Source organism: Arvicola amphibius, chromosome 9 (assembly GCF_903992535.2).
Source record: "Arvicola amphibius chromosome 9, mArvAmp1.2, whole genome shotgun sequence".
In the NCBI taxonomy this organism is placed as follows: Eukaryota; Metazoa; Chordata; class Mammalia; order Rodentia; family Cricetidae; genus Arvicola; species Arvicola amphibius.
The window spans coordinates 39,349,498-39,368,454 of record NC_052055.2 but is presented as its reverse complement, the minus strand read 5'-3'; the positions used below and the strand labels follow the sequence as shown (position 1 = coordinate 39,368,454).

Here is an 18,957-nt window from a genome sequence, read left to right as displayed (position 1 = left end):
CTCTCAGGGAGTGGGGCCTACAGAGAGGGCTCGGTTCTGGGCCAGTCTTGGCTTCATCTCTCTGTCTTCCTCATTGTCCTTTGTACATCCCCTCAGATAGGTGCCAGCATCCTCTGTGGCAGAACATCCCCAAGTGTTATGTGACAATCTCCTCAGAATTGAAACCTTCCCTCCAGGAGTGGCATGTGTGTGTGTGTGTGGGGGGGGGGTCTCCAGAGGTAAATAGAAAACACCTGTTTGGAATAACAAGAACTTGAAAAGATTCCTGAGTCTCCTCTCCCGCAATGTAACAAAGAACCAGAGTTCTGGGGGAGAGCACCCGCAGCAGCAGAGCTGCAGACTTTCTCAACCTGTGGAGCTGTCTGCAAGCTGTGCAGAGAGAGCCCCAGGGCCGCAGTTCCTGTGAGTTGTCATCCATGTTGAGGTGAGCTTTGGTGTTGCAGCTGCTTCTGAGTTATCCCTTTCTAAGTAACCCCTCACCCACACTCCCCGTGAGTAACCCAAATAAAAACTTGTCCAAGTTGGACATCAGCACAGTTGTTACTTTGGTATGTCGTAGGTTCCCTTTTTGGAATGAATAGATGTGTGTGTGTGTGTGTGTGTGTGTGTGTGTGTGTGTGTGTGATGTCTTCTTAGGAAAAGTCTGCCACAAAACACAAGAGAGGGCAACCAGTTGCCTTAGCCGAGACCAAGTACGGCAACAATGTCCTCTGCATAGCCATCTTGGCTAAAGGTCGACGGAGGGGGTGGAACCCAGGGCCAGGGCGCAGACATTTCCTGAGAAAAGGCACTTTATTCCAGTGTGAGGGGAGGAAGGCACTCACAGCAATTCTAAAACCCACCAATCTCCATTGCCTAAGAGGTGTGAACCCGGGGCAGGTCACACTGGCCTCACTGAAGGGGACTGGCTGAATTTGGTGTGCAGAAAAGGAGGCTGCGCACACTCAGGCCTTCCCACTCTTCCCCTGGGACACACGGGTCTCCGGGGGTGCCCTGCGGAACCACTCCGACCAGGAGCCATCATAAACAGCCACGTCAGGCTTGCCACAAAGATAGGCAGCCAGGGCAATATGGCAGGCCGTGACCCCCTTGCGACATGTGGCGATGAGGGGCTGGGAGAGGTCCACTTTTTTGTCCTGGAAGATGGCACGCAGCTCCTCTGGGCTCTTCTCAAAGCCGTCTTTAGTCAGGAAGTTCATGAAGGGCATGTTGACTGAGCCACGGATGTGACCTGAATCCAGTCCTTGAGTAGAAATAGAAGACATGAGTTAGGGGAGACATGGGAATAGGAAGTAGAGGACCTGGGGCCACACCAATAAAAGTGATGTCTTTGCTCTCTTAGCAACTCAGTTTCTTGTCTGTTCTGCTTATTTTCAACACTCAAGTTGTAAGAGCCAGGACTGCAGCCCCTGCCCCATGACCTATCTTGATGGCTGTCCCAAGCTATTTCTGCGTGAGAGGGCATCCACATGCATTGCAGGCCCTCCATCCACATCCATCGCAGGCCCTCCTTCTAACTTTTCCCCTAACTTATGCAAATTGCCTCTGCTCTCTACACCTCAGGTTTTCTCACCTGTAAAATGGGCTCGGTAGTACACATCTGTCTCCTGCAATTACTAGGTAGAGCAGGAGGAATGAATTTACATAGAAGCTACATACTGTGCTGGCTGCCAAGGACATGGTGTAAGAAACTGTCTGGCCCTCCTGGGCAGCAGTTTGCAGGAGTACGGAAGCTGACTAGCTTTGTGAGTCAGTAAATAAATTCGCCTGTAAAGCTATTTTACAGGTGGAAACACTGAGGTGTGCTAACATAAAATGACTCGGCTATAGACACAAAGAAGGACAGGCAGGCCAAGGGCCATGGCCCAGTCTTGGTGCTGCTGTGAGGCACATAGTTGTGAAAAGAGAAGGGACCTGGTACCAGACACGTGTTCAAATCCTAGCTCTGCCACTTACTACTCTGGTGACATTCAGTAAGTACTGTCACCTCTCTGCACCTCAGTTTCTCTCTAGGGAGTGAATGCCCCTGGGTGAGGGTAAATGAACAAAGACAAATATTGAGCTGGGTGTGGTGGTGCACACCTTTAATCTCAGCACTAGGGAGACAGAGACAGAGGCAGGGGGATCTCTGTATGTTTGAGGCCAACCTGGTCTACAGAGTAAGTTCCAGGACAACCAGGACTGTTACACAGAGAAACCCTGTTTCGAAAAACAAACAAAGGCCAATATTGAACCCTAAAGATGCCTGCCCCCATGCTGTGGCTCCCAATGCTGTGCTTCTCCTAGGTACAGGGGTTGTGCCATCCCCCTCCACACACCTCTGAAGCTATAGAGAGGGCAGGGCAGAGGTGGGGCAGACCAGGGTTTGTTCTAGAACACAACCAGCATGAGTGGTGGGTATGCACAGTAACACACATCTGCAATCACTGTATGCTGGAGGCTGAGGCAGGAGGATCAATAGTTTGAAGCTAGCCTGGTCTATAGAGTGAGTTACAGATCAGTCTGGGCTATAAAGTAAGACCTTGTTTGCAAAACACTAAACCAATAAAAGAGGAAGGCACTCTTGCAGACAACAAAGATGGGCCACTGGCTGTTAGTGCCCGAAGGGCTCATGCCTTATCAGTCCCTGCATGCCCGGCCATTTCTCTCTTCCCTGTGCACCTTGCACCCCTCCAAAGACAACAATGAGAGTAAGGCCCATGCTAGAACTGCCTCTATCTCTTCAGGTTCCCCAAATCCCCACCACCTTTAAACTTGGACCACGGGGCCAGACTGAGACAGCATGGTGAGAAGCGAAGGACAGGGCTTTGATTGCTATGACGAAGTCACATCCCAGCACTGAGCAGCATCAGACAGACAGGAAAGCTTGCCCCCTGTGCTTCAGTCTCTCTCCTGGACGTAAAAGGCTCCAGTGAACTCCAGAGCACAGTGTGTACACGTTGGTCAATGAAACAATGTGGGAATCCTCTCATCCCAAAGAAGATTCTAGAATCACTAGTCCAAGCAGTCCTCTGACTGAACACATGTCCCTGCTCGCAAAGGGCAGTGACCTCTAGAGATGTCTTCCCGCTGTGACCTGAAACCAGCTATGTGTAACCCTGTCAGTGAGGAGCAGTTGGCCTATGGACATCAGAGGTCAGGTTACAGTAGCTTCCCACAGTCGTTGGAGAGCAAGAATATTGGCACTCGGGCCTCTGAGTGCTGTTTTCTTCTTGTACGTGACATGCCAGCTTTATTGTTTTCTTGAGTCTATAAAGGGGGCCTTGTCTGGGTAAGAATGAAGCCAGGGATGCTGGGAAGCCTTGGCTCCAGCCTGAGGAGATAACAGTAGCTACCTATGCCAGAAAGGCTCAGGACCCATTTGGGTTTTTGTTCTTGTTTTGTTTTATTTTGTTCTGTTTTGCCTTTTTTTTGGGGGGGGGGGGCAGCTTAAGAAGTGCATCTCTGTGAACTGTGCGTGGAGGTGAGAGGACCACCCAGGCTAATGTTCCCCATTGGTCCATCCCCCTGGAATTTACTGTTTCAGCGAGGCCAGATGAAGTGAGCTCCAGAGATCTGTCTGTCTCTGCCTCCCCAGTGCTAGGGCAAGCAGAGTCACCAAGGTGGGCTCAGGGGATCTAACCCAGGTCCTTACACTCCCAAGGCAAGGACTTTACTCACTGAGCCCTCTCTCCAGCCTCTGCCTGGGGACTTTAAAGGCACAGAAGCCACAGTCCAGGGAACCCATGGGCGGGGCCAGAGAACTCTGGAACACTGCCAATGGGAGGAAGGGGCCTGCAGCGAGAAGCAGGGCTCCTACCATCGCCCACCCCTGTTCCATGACACTTGCAGCCTCCCCTCCCCACAGTGGGCCTGCCACTGTACAGGCAGCTTCTGGCAACCAGCACCCCAAAAACGGGTTCTCTAGAGAACTGTATCTCCCTCATTCCTCACAAAGCTGAAGAGCCTTTCCTCCTAGCTCTAATGGGAATCAAAGGTTCAGAGAGAGGCAATAACTTCCCCAGGGACACACAGCAGAGGCACACGAAGTCAAGTAGGACTCCAAAGCCTATGTTTTTAGTCACTCTAAGCTCCCCTGGAAAAGAAGGGTGAGGCAGGGGGATTGCTGAGATGACTTCTTGTGTTCCTCAATGGCCTAGAAGTCTAGGAATTTGTGTTCCAGCTTTGGCTGAGGTGACTGAAGTCAGTAGGCACATTAAACTCCCATAGGCCACAGATAGGTATGGTTATTAGAGGCCAGGAAAACCTGTTTGGACCTTTCTTGGCTCTCCCCGCCCCCTCTTATGTTTGCTCAGGCTCACCCCACCCTCCACAACAACTGTAGGCAAGCCTCACTTTGGTGTCTGTAACCCTGAGTGGAGTGGGGCCAGGCCCTCAGCAAGCCTACTGAGGATGCTAGAAGTGACTACATCCAGGAGACTGCAAATCAAAATGCTTAGTATGGACCAACACCTCCCCCTCCTCATCCACGCCCATACCCGTACCTACTCCCAGGAAGATGGGGAAAAAAGGAAATCAAGCAGGTTCTCACAAGTAGGCAGGCTTAGCAACGGCGAAATGAACATACCAGGCCCCAAGATAGCATTCCCATTTTATAGATGAGGAAAACTACAGATGAGAGGAGACAGCCTGTTACTGGCAAGGCCTCCAGAGACCCCTGAATTCTAAAGTCCTCCTCTTCTCTATGATTCTTCCTACTTACTCTGGGTGCCCAGCCCGGGGACTGAGGAACATAGGTCACTTCTGTCCTCATGAGGTAGTGTTCCTTGATGGGGACTGTTTTTCTCTCGGGTGGGTACACACAGCTGCACCGGAGTATCATTTTATTCTGCACCCTTACTCGGGACACTAGGAAGCCTGTGAAGACCCAAGGGGAAGGTGATTGGCCCCAGAGGACAGGAAGTAGCCATGAGGCCTCTGAAGACTTGTTTTGTTTCACTCCCTTCAGGAACACTCAGAGTCAAGTCTTCCCCCACCCCCATGTTTTATGCCTGGACTTCTGAACCCACGGGAAACTCACTGAACCCATCCCAAGCAGCAGACCATGACCTTGGCAGTGTACACTTGTGTCCAGCAAACCCTCTAACAGAATGGGGCAAGTGGCCCGTTCTCTTCTTGTCTAGATGCCCCTGGACTTTGCTCAGTGCCTTCCCTTCCAAAGAGCCCCTTCACCGGCTTGCCACGTGGAACAAAAGGCATGTGCATGTGGCGGGGCTGGGGACCTCTGCTTGTTTATGATTGGGAAATACAAGGTCAAGCCGGGCTGAGTACCCTCCACATCAGAGCACCCGAGTTGGAATGAGAACCCAGGCTCCCTAGCACTCCAGGGCAATCAGAAGAGATAGGAAGTGATGGAGAACAGAGGCTCTGTAGAGTTCAAGCAGGGCACCTCCCCTCTCCAAGCCTCGGTTTTCCTCATCTAAAAATGGTGGGAACGTTACACTTGGGTCCTGTGGCACTCGTTTCTCAGTTTGCTTCTCAGCCTGCTGGGAAAGCTCCACAGACAGCTTCCTCCTCCCTTTCCCCAGCACAAGTTCCAAGAAAAAAAGAAGAAAAAAAAAAACAAAAAACTCTGTGAGTCAAGACCAGGAGGGGCTGTAGGCATTCCATGTCCAGGGGTCTCTGTAAAGTATTGAATGAGCATGAATCTTTCTCTCCCGACCTTTTTCCCAGAGCAAAGCAGGCGGGGACATCAAAGGCCTAGAGAGAGCAGGACTGAGGAGCTCTGGCCACAACTAGATGTGTGGCCTTGACCTGCTCCTGCCTGTGTGCCTCAGCCTCCCTCTGTCCAGTGGGTGAAGGTTTAGTATTAAGACTGTAAAAACAGTGTTGCAGACTTCAGCTGGCAGAAAGGAAGAGACATTTTGCAACAAGTTAGGCAAAATGTTACCCTGAGTTAAGTCATGTCCACAGGACTAAGAAAACTAAGAAAAGAGGTTGCTGGCTACCTGTCCTGAGCTCGGGAAAAGCAAGACCTAGCAGTTGCCTATGCTTAGAAGCCTCTAGAAAGCAGCATTTCCTTTTCTGAAGCTTTTTTGGACTTCTGAGCTGTGCAGACTCCTTCAGCCCTCCCTCCCCCCACACTCACACAAAAGAGGGATCTCTGGGAATACTTGGCACAAGAGGCTCCCCTTAACCCTACGAAGTGGTGATGGGACTGAATGGGTTTATGTCTGGGTTTAGAGCCCTGGTTTAAAACAAATTAGTACTGGGTTCAAATCCCGGCTCTGCCATTTAACTAACCAAGTAGCAATATCCTGGCAGCTCTTCTTCCCCCCCAAGTTAGGGGTATTTCACTGTAACAATATCCTTGGCACACTCTAGGAACTGCTGTAACAGCTCCACAGATGGGCTGCAGCTGCTTGTTGAGGTATTAACAAAGCTGCTTTCAAAACATTAGTCAGGGTCCCAGAAGAGCTCAGGGAAGGTTTCTGTTGGTGTTTGAAAGGGTTTCTGAGATCTAGAGGGTGTGCATGTATTTGTAGACTTCTGTACTATCCTGCAAATGTTTGCTGTGGGTAGGATGTCCTTTGGTACATGTGGTGCATGTGGGAGAGTTGGTCCCTAGAATTGGACATGAGTGGACAGGCCACCAGTCACCTCTACTGATGCAGGTAGCTTGTTAGCACACAGCTATGGGCACACTGGGCCCTCACATATCAGAGCTGCAAAAGCCTTCAAGGTTGGCTGTCCCCTTCCATTTTGCAGATAGAAAGACAAGTCTACATGGAGGGGTTGAGGGTCCCAGCTATTCTGATTCCCCATCCTCTTGTTGACAATCCTCCCCAAAGGCCATAGGGACACCTACCTACTATATCGGGCTCCGGTTCTGTACCCAGGTACCGTCCTTGGGCCCGAGAGTCCACCAGCTGGAACCTTTTAGACTGGAGGTTCTCCAGGACCTGCTCATAGGTCTTGAGCAGGGAGCGGTCCAGTGTGGCTTTGAAAACAGCTGGCTCTGGCCGTGAGGGCTCAGATGTCACCGGGTGGCCCTCCTTCAGCCAGTTCCGGAAACCACCATTGAGCACTGATACCGTGCGGTGGCCAAACACACGGAACATCCACCATACTCTGGGTGCATAGAAGGTACCCAGGTCGTCTCCATCGTACACCACCACGTGTGTGTCGTTGCTGATTCCCAGCCTTCCCACGTAGTCCCCAAAGTGGGCCTCACTGGGCAGCATCATCTCATAAGGCGAAGCCGTGTCCCGGCATTCCTCTATATCAAAGAAGGACGCGCCAGGCACGTGGCGTTCTTGGTACTCTTTGCGGGCCTGGCGGGTCCCGGGAGAGTACCATGACGCGTCCAGCACCCGAAGGCCGGGCCCCAGGCTGCCAGACCGAATGGACTCAGCCAGCCACTTGGTGGAGACCAGCGCCCGGTAGAGCACTTGATGAACCATAGTGTCAGCTCTGTGTGTCACCTGGCGCGGATGGGAACTGGGAAAGAGGCTTGGAGAGAACTGAGTGCGGTGGGCGGAGCCCGGGAGGCGGAGCTGTTGTCCCCACAACACTTTCCCAGCGTGCAACGGTAACTACACCCAGAGCTAGACTGGGGCGTTTGTGGAATAGGGTTGCACATTCCCTAGGAAAAGCCTGCTCCGCCCCTCCCACTGCCCCAGCGCCCTCCCTGTCCGGTCCCAAGGAGAGCTGGTGGGCGTGCCAAGAGCTTCTGAGCGCTCTTATGGCAACAGCTGCTAGGAGGGGTTGGCTCAGGACCCTGTTTGCAAGAATGGGGAGAACACAGGTACTAGGTAGGGAAGGTGGCCCTTGGGCTTCAAGTCCCTTCTCCAGGGCGAATTGACCACTCGTCAGCCATTCTATTTCTGTTCATGGAAGCCTGAGTTCTCTGGCTTCTAAAATGCCCAAGTCCAGTGAAGAGGTCCCAAGCACCCTGCCCTGCTTTCTCCACCAGGACCCTCCCCTGGGCCATAAGTGGCCCAGCCGGCGTCCCCATCCTGGGCGGCCCGCTGCATTCACTCGCCCTGGAAGCTGCGCAGAAACTCGCCCTTGCGCTCCGAAGAAGCTGGAGGGTTCAAACCCGGAGCCGGGAGTGTCCCAAGTGGCCCGAACCATTACGCCGCTCCCATGAGGGGGGACTTATCGTGCAGACAGTTGGGACTTCGAGCAGCCTTTGTGCCTTCGCACTAGGATTCTGCTTGACCCTCCTGATGTAAACTTTTCACAGCCATAGTGACTACTGGAGGTTCGGGGTGACACTGGGGCAGTGCACAACCCGGCTGCATGGCGCGTGCGTCCCCCGCAGCCTGGGGGAATGGAAGGTGCAGCCAGCAGCGCCTCGGAGTGGCCAAGGCAGAGGGCCGTGCCCAAGTCTCCTCCCTTTGGCTGGTCGCAGGTTGGTGGCGGAAGGAGGGGACCTCTGAGGGCGCGGGGAGGGGGTGACATGGCGGGGTTGGAAACCCGGGAGCTCGGAATCCTGGTGTCTGCTGCCCAACACGTCCTATTTGCTTTTCTGTGAGGAAGGATGCTTTTCGGGGGTGCATAGCGTGGTACCATGCGGGAGTGGAGAAGGGAACACAGTCTCTGAGAGAAGAGTCTCCTGGGCGCCCCTAATTTGCCTTAAGGGGGGCAATCTACGGCTGCTTGTGACCGCCTGTAAACTGGGGTGGGGTAAGAGTCAGTGGGTAGCAGTGGCTAGCTGGGTTTTGGGATGGGATAACCTGGGGCGTCCTGAGAAAGTAGGAACGTTCGAGAGAACCAACAAAACCATTCAGAGGGGCTGTGGTGAGAAGATCCAGTGTCCCCTAAGAGGAGAGAGTAGCAGAACACAGTCGAATGAAATTAAACTTTAACTGGGCCCGCCTGTGGTGGCACGGCCTTAACGATCCTGCGGGACCGGGCTGAAACTTCTCCCAACAGGAGAAACAAGTAGAGCCAGGAGGTGCCACATCGCCTGGTGGAGTAGTGACTAAGTTCAGACTTGAAGCCCACAGTGGTGGGAGCTACCTTGGTTTACCTGCTTGTCCTTGAAGCTTTATGCTTTTTTATTAATTGCCTTGGACTTCAATTTTTACCACTTTGTTATAAGTTTATAACTTGGCACTTGGCAACATATCTGGAAATTGAGCATGGCTCTTGCAAAAAGGCTGGACAACAGTTCAATAGGCTATTCTGTTCCCCTTGGAATGCTTTTTCTTGGATTTCCCCTCCCACCCCTTTTTTGAACACTGATCCTGCCCTGAAATACTGTCACAGTGTGTGTTGCAAATTAAAAAAAAAAAAAAAAATGCTTAGCATTTTCCCAGCATCCCCTGAGCCTTGAGCTTGACAGTGGAGAAGAGAATGTGCCAGGAGGGTCCAGGTGGGGAGATGCTCTAGTGTAGTGGCATTTTAACAAAGCTTGCCTGAAGTTCAGAGAGTAAAACAGCCACACTGGCCAGCCTTACAGACCAGGCCACAATAACACACACCTTTAAATCCCAGTAGCCATACTAGTTTGTCATAGAAACCAGGTGGTGCGTGTCTTTAACCCCAGAATTAGAAAGAATTGTAAGACGAGAGTGGACGGATGAAACAGGCCACTAAACGCCCAGAAAGTCTCCTTGTACCTAGGAAATGGGAAAAACGGACCCTTCACTTTAGATTGTCTGAGTCCCCTTCATGGTGTGTTATATAAGTTCACACTAACCCTAGGGTGGCCTGGCGCAGCCCTCCGTGGGAATTCTGGCCCACCCAGCACAAAGGAACCTAGTCTCTCTGACTTCTGCCCCTCAGGGACACCCATTAGCCTAGCTTCTCTGACCCTCTGTCTGCCACCTGGGATCCTTTGTGAGAATTGTCAGTCAAACTGGGAGGCGGGGTCATATGACCTCAGACCTCTAAAGTCCCAATCCCTGGAAGGTTTAAGAATCTGCAGCTGTAGATTCAAGAGCCACTTATGAGAGTAAAGGAAGAAATGACGGGTTGCCACTCCACTGCCCTAAATGATCAATCAAAGAAACTGTATAATAAGGTATATGGTGGCCCTTCTATATTTTTCTGTTTTGTTTTGTTTTTGAGACAGGGTTTTTCTGTGTAGCCTTAACTGTCCTGGAACTCACTTTGTCTGTGGCCCAGGCTGGCCTTGAACTCACAAAGATCTGCCTGCCTCTGCCTCCTGAGTGCTGGGATTAAAGGCATGTGCCACCACCGTCCGGCTTCTATACTCATTTTTAAATCTCATCAAGAGGTGGGTTTTTGGAGTCTGGCATGGTGGTGTATGCTTGCAATTTCCCTTCTCAGGAAACCGAAGCAGGAAGGGTATGATTTCGAGTTCCAGGATAGTTTAGGATACAGAATGAGACCCTGGAGGGGGCAAGCACAGTTCTGGGAAGATAGCTCTGGTCGATTAAGTGCTTGCCTTGCAAGTACAAGGCCCCAGAGCCTATATAAACAGCACAAGGCATGTTGCATGTCTGTAATCCCAGCACTGGGGAAGGTGAGACAGGTAGAGTCCTGGGACTCAGTGACCAGCCAGCCAAGGTGAGTCCCAGGCCATAGAAAGACCCCATCTCAAAAATGAAATAAAATAAAATGACTGTTGTCTGCGAACCCATCCGACCTCTGAGAATGTCCTCTTCCCTACACAGCACACACATACACACACAGTCTGAAGCTCCAGTAGAAGACCCGTGACCCAGGAAAACCCACACGAACAGCCTGTAGGCATTTGTACCTACTTTGGAGGGCTCTCTAACTTCCAAACCAGAGTTGGGGAGGAAAATTCCCAAGAACGATGGGGGTAAAGGAGTGGCTTTAGTTCACAGGGTTTTGTTCTACCAGCCTTGGCCTCCTTACCCTCTGCACACACACCCTCATGCACCCCTACTAACATATCTAGCTGCATCCCAAACACTGGGACCAGTCCTTAGCGGGAGTCTATGTCTACCTCCTTACATGGATTCCCTAAGTCAAAATGTGCCTCTGCTTCCTCCAGGAAGTCCTTCCATCCTCTCCCTCCCAGCGAGGCTGAGGTGGAGACTCCCTGGTGCACACAGCTCACACTAAACTCCAGAATCCTTCACTTGCGTTGTTGTTTGAGCTGCTCTGGGGCCTACCAAAGTAAAGGGTCCTCAGTGCCCCCAGCATGGGGTCTAGGCTGGTGATCCAAACCAGTGCACTGATTTCTGTTGTCTTTTACTTTTTTGTTCTGCTTTTTGAGATAGTCTTGCTGAGTAGCCCAGGTTGGTCTGGAACTTACTAGGTAGACTAGGTAGTCCTCCTACCTCAGTCTCCTGAGTACAGGTATTACAGAAGGTACAAGCTGCCAGACCAGGTGACACAAAGCACAGCTAGGAGCCTCAGTGGCTTTCAGGAAAAGGTGACAGTACCGGAATTCTTAACACTGATCCTCCAACAGTTCAGAGAGAGGCTGCTGTGCCAAGTGTTGTAATATCTGCGGATTAAATGGCACTGGGCTAAGGGTGAGTTCTGGTTATTGTTCCTATTGGACTCCTAGCACCGCTCAATGAATGAGTGAATTTGATTGGCTGTGAAGCTGGGCTACATCTTAGAGAAGGGCTGAAACTTCGGTCTTGTTTGCTTTACTTAAAGGCCAATTGGACCCGCCCCTACCCACCCTGCATGCTGGGCTAGGAATAGAGAATGAGGGGCGCACAACACCTTCCCCTGGTGCCCCATGGTCATAACGTCATTTGGAGCTGTGTGTTATTAAAGGTTTGACAGGGTAGTCACTGAGTAATAAAGCCTAGTCCTGACTTCAGCCCAGGCCTTTCTGCATTCCTGAACTCTGCTCTGCCGGTGCTGAGGCTCCACCTCCGCCGATTAGCACACATGCCCCTGACAGCAGGCCAGTCTCTCGATTCTGTTATCTCCCCTGTCTTGCAGGCCCACAATTCGAGCATCTCGGAGGCCATGGCCGCCCCGCAGCTTTTCCGAGCGTTCGTGTCTGCTCAGTGGGTGGCGGAGGCTCTGAAGTCCCCGCACGCCTCGCAGTCGCTGAAGTTACTGGACGCATCCTGGTACCTGCCCAAGCTGGGCCGCAACGCGCGACTCGAGTTCGAGGAACGCCACATCCCCGGCGCCACCTTCTTTGACATCGATCATTGCAGCGACCACACGTCGCCGTATGATCACATGCTGCCTAGCGCCGCGCACTTCGCAGACTACGCGGGAAGCCTGGGCGTGGGCGCCTCCACGCACGTCGTGATCTACGATGGCAGCGACCAGGGCCTCTACTCTGCTCCGCGGGTCTGGTGGATGTTCCGCGTCTTCGGCCACCGCTCCGTGTCGCTGCTGGATGGCGGCTTCCGCCACTGGCTGAGCCAGAACCTGCCAATCAGCTCTGGCAAGAGTCACCCGAAGCCCACAGAGTTCCGCGCACAACTAGATCCCTCCTTCATCAAGACTCACGAGGACATCCTGGAGAACCTGGAGGCCCGGCGCTTCCAGGTGGTGGACGCCCGCGCAGCTGGCCGGTTCCGGGGCACCGAGCCAGAACCCCGAGATGGTAACACTCTGGGGGAACCGGCAGAGCAGGGCGTGGGGACAGGTTGATGTGCGACCCTACACTGCCTAGCCTTGTGCTGGCCTTTCAAAGCATACAAAGTAGGAGAGAAGGGTTGGTTGCTGGGCGCCCCACCCTGAGCCTCTTGCTTCCTTCTTATAGAGGAAGCCACATTACCTCACAGTTTTGGAACTCTGGGCAAAGGCTGACCACCTTGAGAATCCAGGGCGCCCCGCATGAGGATGACAGCCCAAATAACTGTTGTGGCATGCTTGTGGGTGACCACCGCAAACTAGTAGGAAGAAGCCCCCACCTAGTTTAGGAAGGACCCAAGTTTGGTCCTGATGAGGTCTGGACTGCAGCTCATGAGTTGATGGGGAAGCAGGATGTCTCCAACTGCCACCAGGGTTGCTAAGAGATTCTGAGAGGGGAAGAAGTTGTGTCGCACAAATTGAGTGGTTAGTGCCTCAGGAGAGGGCTAAGCCTACAGCCTGGACTTCTCCAGGAAAAGCCCTGTGTGGTGTGGGAAGGGACCCCACAAAGCAGAGAGGGCTATAGCCATGCTGGTGTGAGCCTCTTAAAACTCTGAGGAGATAGGTACCTGTAGCTTTCACTACCTGTAGATACCATGTCCCTGACCCTCCCCCCCCCCTTTTCTTTTTTGTTTTTGTTTTTGTTTTTTCGAGACAGGGTTTCTCTGTGTAACAGTGCTAGCTGTCCTGGAACTCACTTTGTAGACCAGGCTGGTCTTGAACTCACTATGCTCTGCCTTCCTCTGTCTCCTGAGTGCTGGGATTAAAGGCTCCACATCCCTGGGTTTAAACAACCTCAGACAACAATTTTTCTTTTGTCTGTACTGAGAGTGTGCTGTTCCTTTCCCTATCATTATTACTGTATGACACAGTGTAGCTACATAGTGTTTACAAATACTTTGATAAAATGAATATTGAAGTAATCTCGAGATGGGTGCTGTGGCTTGTGGCTGTAATCCCAACATGTGGAGGCTGAGGCAGGTGGATCATGAGTCTGAGGCCAACCTGGGCTACATAGTGATTTCCAGATCAGCCTGGACTACAGAGTGAGACCCTGTTTCAAAACTTAGGGGTGGGAGAGAATCTAGAGATGTTTTAAATGTTAGGCAGGTGTGTTGATTACATGACAGAATGCCCTTTCATATGATTTGGTAATCTGGGGGTCCAGGCACCAGTTCTTCTGCAACTATGGAGCAATGCATGCACTGCCATTGTGCAGGTGAGAGGAATAGCTCTGGAATGGCTGGCTGCCTTGCCAGAGGTCTCTGGATTCAGGCTCCTTGAATAACTTAACCACAGCAAGCAATCAGCGATTCCCCCACCATTTCTCCCCAGCCTGCTAGGGTGCAGGAGCCAACTGTAGCCCTGGAAGCTCTCCTATGCCCTCTCCGCTGTACTTTTAAAGTGCCCAGGCTCACGGTGCAGCATGACAATCAATACCTAGCCCTGAGTCCATGTCCCAGAGGTGTTTGGTGACTTCAGAGCCTCCTGCCACCTGGAGTCCTGCAGAACAATACTGCTGTACTGTGCTCCAAGCCTCAGAGACTGTGGATGTACCCCACCCGTTTTGAACCTACTCGGACAGCAATTTCCCGTGGGCTAGCCTAGTGAGGGCACCACCAAACTCAACCCAAGGGGAAGAGCAGCACAAGGCAGCTGCTGATACAGTCTTGGGTTCAGAGCCCTGTCTCTGCTGGTACTTTCTGTGTAGAACCTGGCAGGTCGCCTAGCTCCTCTGGATGGTGGCCTTTGAATGTGTATGATGAGAGCAGTAAGTAGTAGGAGGGACCATGTCGGTGACGTCATGGTGTACAAGAGCAAGCATACCTAAATGGCCCAGCTCAAGTGTTCACACTGCACTCACGAGGTGGAGAGTGGTGTCATCAGCATGTACCTCTCGGCTCAGGCTCCTTCAGGGGTGTTTAGGGTGCCCCACCATCACAATTACTCCCTGGGAACGGGAGGGAGTGCTGAGAACCTAGCAGGCTAGTTAACATTGGCCCAGATGCCAGGCAGGAAGAGTGGTTAGCCTGTACTTAAAGCAACGCCATTTCTACTCCACAGCCCCAGACCTGGCCAAGCACACCTGTGCAATTTGCTCCTCAGTCCAGCAAGGCAGGGTGCATGTTTTGCTGGGTAGAGCTGAATGTTTGAGGAAGCCCTGACTTGACTTATCTGTAACATCCTGACTCAGTAGCTTGCTCCTCACAAAGCTTTAGGACAGGCTGCATGGCATGACTTTTAGGGGGCCCACTTCATTGAGTATGACCAGCCTACCGAATCTTCTTGAAGATTGGGAGTGCCGTCTCCCATTCTCTGGGAGATAGAGACCCATGTGGACCAGCAGCTCACACAAAGACCTGTCCCTTCTTGTACAGGGAAACCAAGGCAGAAGTTTCTCACAGCCTCATTTCAGAATCCAGATAGCCCAGCTGTGAGGTTCCATTTTAGTGGGGGGTCTCAGCCCTCCTGTGAAAATGGGACATTGGTAACTTCTGGCTGAAAGAAAGATAGAGACAAAATGCACATGGGAGCTCTTGGGACTTCAGAAATGACACTCCTATTTAGTCCACACTTCTCTGACTTTGCTGGAGTCCTCATCCATCAGACGTTTTTTTTTTTTTTTTTTATTACAATCTCATGTAGCCCAGGTTGGCTTGCTGCGTAACTCAGAATGGCCTTAAATTTCTGGTCCTTCTGCCTTCGCTCCCCAAGTGCTGGGATTATGGGCAAGCATCACTAGAATTGGGTTTTGAGGTGCTGAGCGTGAAACCCAAGTCTTCATGCATGCTAGGCAACCCCTCTACTAGCTGAGCAACATCCCCAGCATCAAAACCGAATTCTTCTAAGAATGAAATCTGATTTCCCCTATGGCCAGACCAGAGCCCAAAGTCTTCTTCCAGGCACACTGAGGCCTGTTATCCGAGCTTTGGTGGCCCCAATGTTTTGTGCCTATTCCAGGGTTTCTGGGTTCTTCCTGCCTTCTGTGCTCTCAGTCCCACTATCAGACCCCCTAAGCGGATGACGTCAGCTCGTCCTGGGAGAAGGCTCCACCTTTCCTAGGCACTGAGACCTGCTCCCTGGCTGCACAGGCCCCAGGGTGGGTATCACTCTCTACACACTGCTAGCTAGAGCATGCTACTCTGTGTGCCCTATTCTCCTAGGGTAAGGGTGACACTTGTTTCTTTCCCATAGACTTTGGGTGGCACTAAAGGAGAAGATGCTGCTGGGGGTGGGGGTGGGGGAAATCCAGGCACTGTCCTGCACAAAGCAAGCGTTCAGCCGTGTCAGCTGTTTTGACGGCTATTGCTATTTGTATGCCATAGCCCTAGGGTGTTTTGTCATGCTGGCAATTATCTGGCTATTGCCTGTCTGCCCTGTACACCGCCTCTAGGCCCCCAGGTGCCCCAGGCCATAACTGGACAGAGGTCATGTGTATTGCTCTGCTGCCCACAGGTTCACGGTCAGGAAGCCCAGGGTCTTCTGCGGTGGTTCTGGTGGAGTCTAGTTCCAGAAGTCAAACTCTCGCCAGCAAATAGCTGAGTGTATCAACTTTGGATGTTACTTAGCTTGGCTGTCTGTGTAGTGCGGGTACCTAGTGTGGTTGGGATAAGATCAGACATTGGAGACACATTTGACATTCTGCTGTGGTGGGAGGCTTGATGCCACAAATGCCAGCCACACTAGACACCATTCATACTGCCCTTCCATGCGTTCCTCTGTGCAGGCATCGAACCTGGCCATATCCCTGGCTCGGTAAACATCCCGTTCACTGAATTCCTGACCAAGGAGGGGCTAGAGAAGAGCCCAGAGGAGATCCGGCGCCTGTTCCAGGAGAAGAAAGTAGACCTGTCCAAACCCTTGGTAGCCACATGTGGCTCCGGTGTCACCGCCTGCCATATAGCCCTGGGGGCCTTCCTGTGTGGCAAACCCGATGTGCCTGTCTATGATGGCTCCTGGGTAGAGTGGTACATGCGTGCCAGTCCTGAGTATATCATCTCCGAGGGCCGAGGGAAGACCCAGTGAAGTCAGGCAAGACACGGTACGGCTCAGGTGACATCTGACCATCAGGGTGCCAGCCTGGTGGCTCCAACTCTGCTTTGCCAAGAGTTCTTCCTCAGACAATTCAGGAGGTGTTTGGGGTGACATCCAAGAGACCAGGAATTCCAATGATTCATAGGCACCCAGTTGGAAGTAGCAAAGCAGGAGGTAGTAAAAGGGGAGGGAGGGAGGCTAGACAGTAGAACAGCCTGCGTGGTGCTAAGTTGGGCCCCTCCCCCGCTTATCTCACTGTTGGAAAATAAAACGCCAAGCACAAAACCATTGTGGCCGTGAGAATGTCTCAGTTTTGTGAGGAGCAGGGGATTCCTGAACACCCACCCAGCAGAGGATGTTTTCATTCCTCCCAGTCTGGAGGAACCATTGTTGCCTTCAAGTAATGCTGGGACCCCAGAGACCCTGTTCCCGGATGCAAAGACAAACTGTTATCTGAAATCCCGGAGTCCCCCTCTGCCTTCTGGGCTCTTCATTTGCATTTTATTTGCACGTGTGGGAATGTTTATGTATGTTGAGATCTGAAGACATTCTCTACTGTTCCTCAAACACAGTCCACCTTGATTCTCAAGACAGGGTTTCTCATTGGTCAAGAACTCACCAAGTAGGCTAGCCTGGCTGGCCAGGGATCCGCTTGCTTCTATCCCTGCAATGCTGGTGTGGCGAGCGCACAGCACCATGGTGAGCACACACCACCACACCTGACCTGTTTTACATGGGTTCTGAGGGCTGAACGCAAGTCTGTCGGCACTGCGCTGGTTGACCTGTCTCCACAGCCCTGCCTCTGGATATTGGGTAAAGTTAGCTGTGACTTGACTGGGATCCCACAAGGAGCCTTCTACACACAAGTGAACAACACAGGTCCTTTGAGGAGAAAGACGGGCCCACAGCTTAGGAAGCGGTTCTAACCTTGCCAGAGTATTCTGAGAAGGGGCTGAGTCTAGGAGGAGAATCCGGCATCAAACTCTGTGAGTTTTCACTCACAACCGTTCTCCTAACTCAGGGTATGAAATAAAGTTTTTAATGTAGTAAAAATGTCTTAATGGATCCAGTGAGATGACTCAGAGGATAAAGGTTTGCCACAAAACCTCATGATACCTGAGTTTAATCCCTGGGACTCACAAGGTGAGAGGAGAGAAACAGCTCCTGAAAGGGATCCTTTGACCGCTGCACGAGTACTGTGGAATGTGTGCGTGCATGCGCGTGTACGCGCGCCACACACACACATAATCCTCTGACCTCCACACAGGGGCAATGGCATGTGCACATATATATGGTCTTCTGACTTCCATGAGGATGCTATGCGCGCGCGCACACACACACACACACACACACACACACACACAAATACACACACGTACCAACTAATAAATGTAATGAACTCTTGCTATGGGTGGACTCGGTGCTTCGAGCCTTTCCGCTCCAGGGAACCAGCCTTACCATTTTCCCAGAATAAGGGTTCCATGAGCTACTGCTTGTATTTATCCTCTGGCAGAGTTGAACATTGGGTATCTAGGAAACTCCCCTTGATCTGTCCAGACCTGGGTTACTGTTCCCTGACTTTTCTGCCCCCTCCTGGCAGTGCATGGAATTGAACCCAGGGCCTCAGTCAATGTAGTACTAAGACAAGCTCAGCCCACGTCTTTCACTGAATGCTCCCCGGAGGCAAGCACCATGTTGGTTGTTACTATGACCTTGGAAGTAGCATTGTGTGTTTTATCTTCTGGGAATAAACTGGAGCAAAGCGGTACCTAACGATGTGCTTCCAGCAGAACTGGACTCAGGCCCGGCACCCTGACTCTGAATTCCCTCTCCCTTCAACTCTCGGAAATCCACAAGACAGGGAGAAGTCAGTAGCGTGGTCTCTAGATACCACCAGCAAGAGCGCTGTAGGAAGCCCCGCTCCCTGGAGCCCAGTTGCCTGTTCTATGAAGCAGGAAGCCAGTTTGCTTCAGAAGAGAGTCAAACAGGAATCTAGGCCGGAGCCAGGGCAGTTTTGGTCTAGGACTTCTCAACCTACACCACCACCACCTCAGGCTGGACCACTCTGCTGTGAGAGCATCCTGTGCCCAAGGGACACTCAGCAGCAGTTTGGCCTCTGCCCACTGGATGCCAGTTGATGCCTACACTCTGAAAAAGCACTGCCTCTGCCCCACAAGCAAAGGACATTTGACAGCAGCAGTCAGGACAGAGACACCCCCAGCATAGGCAGAGATACCTCCAGCCCCTCAACTGATGTGAAGCCCCCACCTCCAGCCCCTCAACTGATGTGAAGCCCCCTACCTCCATATCCAAGTCCTCCCCCAAGTTCCCTTCCTGCCCCGCTCAGGCAAGCCTTGCTTTCTCAGTTCTAGGAGAGATGTGAGCCTGATGCCTGCCCTCCTGACCCAGCTCCTCCAGAGGAGC

General features: G+C 52.2%; 2 protein-coding genes across 2 annotated transcripts; one reads left to right on the top strand and one right to left on the bottom strand.

Annotated features, from left to right (window-relative positions):
* Positions 1 to 773: 773 nt before the first annotated feature.
* Tst (thiosulfate sulfurtransferase) lies at positions 774 to 7,546 on the bottom strand. The gene is made up of 2 exons (XM_038343361.2): positions 6,809 to 7,546; positions 774 to 1,243 (listed from the first exon to the last, which is right to left on the bottom strand). Exons 1-2 carry the CDS (start codon positions 7,401 to 7,403, stop codon positions 945 to 947), a joined length of 894 nt encoding a protein of 297 aa, XP_038199289.1. The 5' UTR covers positions 7,404 to 7,546; the 3' UTR covers positions 774 to 944.
* A 4,044-nt stretch (positions 7,547 to 11,590) lies between these two features.
* Mpst (mercaptopyruvate sulfurtransferase) lies at positions 11,591 to 16,821 on the top strand. Its single transcript, XM_038343651.2, has 2 exons — positions 11,591 to 12,469; positions 16,226 to 16,821. The coding sequence occupies exons 1-2, from the start codon at positions 11,794 to 11,796 to the stop codon at positions 16,522 to 16,524; spliced, it is 975 nt and encodes a 324-aa protein (XP_038199579.1). The 5' UTR covers positions 11,591 to 11,793; the 3' UTR covers positions 16,525 to 16,821.
* The last annotated feature ends 2,136 nt before the right edge of the window (positions 16,822 to 18,957 follow it).

Coding starts and splice junctions, on each gene's coding strand:
- Mpst (XM_038343651.2), top strand. CDS start 11,794: ATGCCCCTGACAGCAGGCCAGTCTCTCGATTCTGTTATCTCCCCTGTC. Junction 12,470..16,225: donor CGAGCCAGAACCCCGAGATG/GTAACACTCTGG, acceptor TCCTCTGTGCAG/GCATCGAACCTGGCCATATC.
- Tst (XM_038343361.2), bottom strand. CDS start 7,403: ATGGTTCATCAAGTGCTCTACCGGGCGCTGGTCTCCACCAAGTGGCTG. Junction 1,244..6,808: donor ACCGGAGCCCGATATAGTAG/GTAGGTGTCCCT, acceptor TTTCTACTCAAG/GACTGGATTCAGGTCACATC.